At 47.5% G+C, this 3267-nt stretch overlaps 1 protein-coding gene across 1 annotated transcript; it reads right to left on the bottom strand.

The window, feature by feature from the left end:
• Window positions 1-1784: 1784 nt before the first annotated feature.
• Window positions 1785-2803, bottom strand: LOC116779901 (olfactory receptor 6F1-like). The gene has a single exon (XM_032674405.1). The coding sequence runs from the start codon at window positions 2763-2765 to the stop codon at window positions 1785-1787; it is 981 nt and encodes a 326-aa protein (XP_032530296.1). The 5' UTR covers window positions 2766-2803.
• Window positions 2804-3267: the final 464 nt, after the last annotated feature.

The following is a 3267-nucleotide window of genomic DNA, read 5'->3' as shown; positions in this document are numbered from 1 at the left end:
CCGGTGCGTGCTGCATTTTAGGACTTCCATCCAGTAGGAGTCCACCCCCTCCACTTAGGAGAAGTCACAGAAGGGTTTTGGGGGGTTTGGTTTCAGTTCTTACCCCAAAACTCTCTCTCTCGTTCAGGCAACTCTGTGTCTCTCTTCCTTGGGTGCAATGCTGGCTTTGCTGCTTCTTCAGTTCTTATCTCTTCTGGCTCTCTGCCACTGCTCTCCAGTCAGTGCTGTTTCTGCCTCTGCTCCGTCTGCCCACTCACGGTGGAGAAAACTCCTTCAGCTTTCTAGCTACAGATACTCAGCCCAGTCCAACACTGTGCCAAGTTCCTGCAGCCCCCAGCCGGGGCTGGGGGGGCTTAGCCCCCAACGGGGCTCCTGCCCCTTCTCCTCGTGGCTTTACAACATGGCCACTTCTCTCCAACAACTACAACTACAACCTGCTTTTCCGGTCTGGTTGTTGATATGTTTGTATTTTGCAGGAGAGCTCATTGGTTCAACCCCAAGGGGGATTCAATCCCTGGGGGATTACCATTTTTTTAACTCTAGGGGGAAAACTTTTTTTTCCCTCACCACAGCTTACTATCTCATATGATGGTTTATATCAATCTCTTCTTGATGATTGTTTCTTTTGCAGGTTTTGATATAATTGCTGTAATATAATTGCTTTGATACAGTGCACTGTACTACTTTATGCTATATTATACCCTACTAGTAGGTTTTTAGTCTTTACACTGTGTAGTAAATAATGCTGATTAAGAGTTTTCATCTGTTCACTTGTCTGTTCATTTGTCATAATATATAATTCATTTTATACAAATACATCTGATCTGCCATCATTAAAACCTGCGAGACAAAGTGATTTAATCACACCTCTGTAATTCCTTAAATTTAAACAGTTGACACAGCCCAAGGCTAAGACTGGATCCAGCCACACTCAGGCTCCTCTCTGAGAAGGAATTTAGAAAGCAAGGGGATCCTTCCTGTACCTCGTGACTCAACAGCAGGGCTTCTTTAATAACTTTGTCTATGCCTTCCACTCCCACCCGTGACAGCACCGCGCTCACACACACGAACCCTGCAGTCCAGTCCCTGCAGTCGTTCCGTTGTCAGCACTATTGACACGTGGGCTGTTCAATGCCCTGGTCCTCCTCCAGTTGCTGCACTCACACCCCCATGCTCACGAGCTCTTGCGGAGAGAATTGGCTCACACGGGAGTTTGAAGTTAAGTTTAATGAGAAGACAGAACAGGCTGCACTGGTTGGGGTCCTCCCCTCAACTTCCCTCAAGTCCTGTGTTATCCAAAACTGCTCTTCCCCTGCATCCCATAATGTGTCCTACACTCCAAGGCAACAATCCCCCTAGTCCAAATGGTGATCTGCTCTCAGTGACTGAGGGGTTTCAGACCTGGACAACAGGGCTGATGGCTCTCCCAGGGCAGCCCTGGAAGGAGCGGGGACATGGTGTCCATTTCCCAGAGCCTGTCATTTGGGTTGTCACTTGCCACTGCTCCTCTGTGCTCTCTCTGTTTGGAGATGGATTCTTGGAGAGCTGATGGCCCTGAAGTGATGGAGCAGCCAGGGCAGAGCATTAACTGAGTTACTCCTCCTCCCACTGTTAGTGCCCTGTCTGTGTGTGCAGATGAGCTTCTTATCACTTAACCTGACACAAGCTGACAAGAGCACAAATCTCCTGAAGCATCCGTGTTTGGAGGTCACACACATATGCCCTGGTATTGTTTAACAGATGAGAGCAGATCCTTGGAATTTATGTCCAGAAATGCATCATGATTAGGGGAAAAGCTTTGTTATTGTAGTGGCAATGGATTTGTTCAGTGCCAGTATCACAGCCTTGTTCCTAAGGCTGTAGACGAAGGGATTTAAGAATGGGTACAGGACTGTGTTCAGCAAAGCTACAATTCTGTTGGTCTTCAAGGAAACATCTGCTGAAGGACACATGTAGAGAGCAATGCAGCTCCCATATGCAATGGATAAGGTGATGAGATGGGAAGAGCAGGTGGTAAAAGCTTTCTTCCTCCCAGAGGCTGCTGGAAGCTGCAGGATACAGAAAAGGATGCACGTGTAAAATGCCAGAGTTAAACATAAGGAACCCAGCACGACACAGGATAAGAAAACAGAGTCTATTTTCCAAAGCAGGCTGGTGTCAGAGCAGGACAGTTTGAATAAGGGGGAGTTGTCACAAAGAAAATGGGGGATCCTGTTGGAGCCACAGAAGGACAGCTGAGAGAGGAAGAGGCGGTAGCTCAGGAGGGTGAAGCCGATGAGCCAGGCAGCAACAACCAGGCAGAGGCAGAGCTGAGGCTCCATGGTGGCAGCGTAGTGCAGGGGTTGGCAGATGGCAACCCAGCGGTCAAAGGCCATGACAACAAGCAGGACAAACTCTGTGCAACCCAGGGCGAAATAGAAATAGGATTGGGCAAAGCAGCTGCTCAGCGAGATGGTTTTCTGATCAGAACTCAGGATGGCAAACAATTTGATGCTTGTGGAGGATGTAAACCAGATTTCCAGGAACGCCAGGTTGCTAATGAAAAAGTACATGGGGGTTTGCAGGTGGTGATCCACACACACGAGGAAAATGATGGTTGCATTCCCTGTCACTGTTGTCAGGTACATGAGCAGAAGGATCACAGAGAGAAACAGCTGCAGGCTTTGATCAAGCCCTGGGAAACCCTCGAGGATGAACTCAGTAACTGCTGTTTCATTTGCTGCTCCCATGCTGAATTTCAGTTCATCCTGCCGGGACAGGAACATGGCAAAACCAAGTGTGATAATTTCACAGGCTGGACAAAATGTTCTATCCTTCCCTCTCTGCTCCTTTCTTTTCCTGCAGTCTTCCTGTACAGCACAGAGATCGTCCTTCAAGCAATTCTCACACCCTGATTTTTCTGTTTCACATTTCACTTAGAGTCCTCAGAGATTTTGTTGTCTTATTTCTACTTTGCCGAATACTCACGAAGAATTCTTTCACCAGAACAGAGGATTCTGAAGAGGCTGTTGGCTATTTCACCCCATTCCTGGGAAATTCCAAGTTCACTCAGACCTCTGGCAGACATCTGTCACACCTCTGTGCCAAAAGCCTCTCTTCTACTGCACAGATGCTAACCCATGAAATCACATCCACTCTGCATGTTTAAAGCTCTGGTTTCTACTTTTCAGTGTTTGCCTTTTGCACTGGGAATCCCTGAGAATCTGTTGATTTCAAAATAAGCAATATCAAGTATTTTGCAATCCCCTGCTTTCTGCCACAGCTTCT

Source organism: Chiroxiphia lanceolata, chromosome 32 (assembly GCF_009829145.1).
Source record: "Chiroxiphia lanceolata isolate bChiLan1 chromosome 32, bChiLan1.pri, whole genome shotgun sequence".
NCBI classification, from domain to species: Eukaryota; Metazoa; Chordata; class Aves; order Passeriformes; family Pipridae; genus Chiroxiphia; species Chiroxiphia lanceolata.
This window is presented reverse-complemented; position numbering and strand designations above follow the sequence as displayed.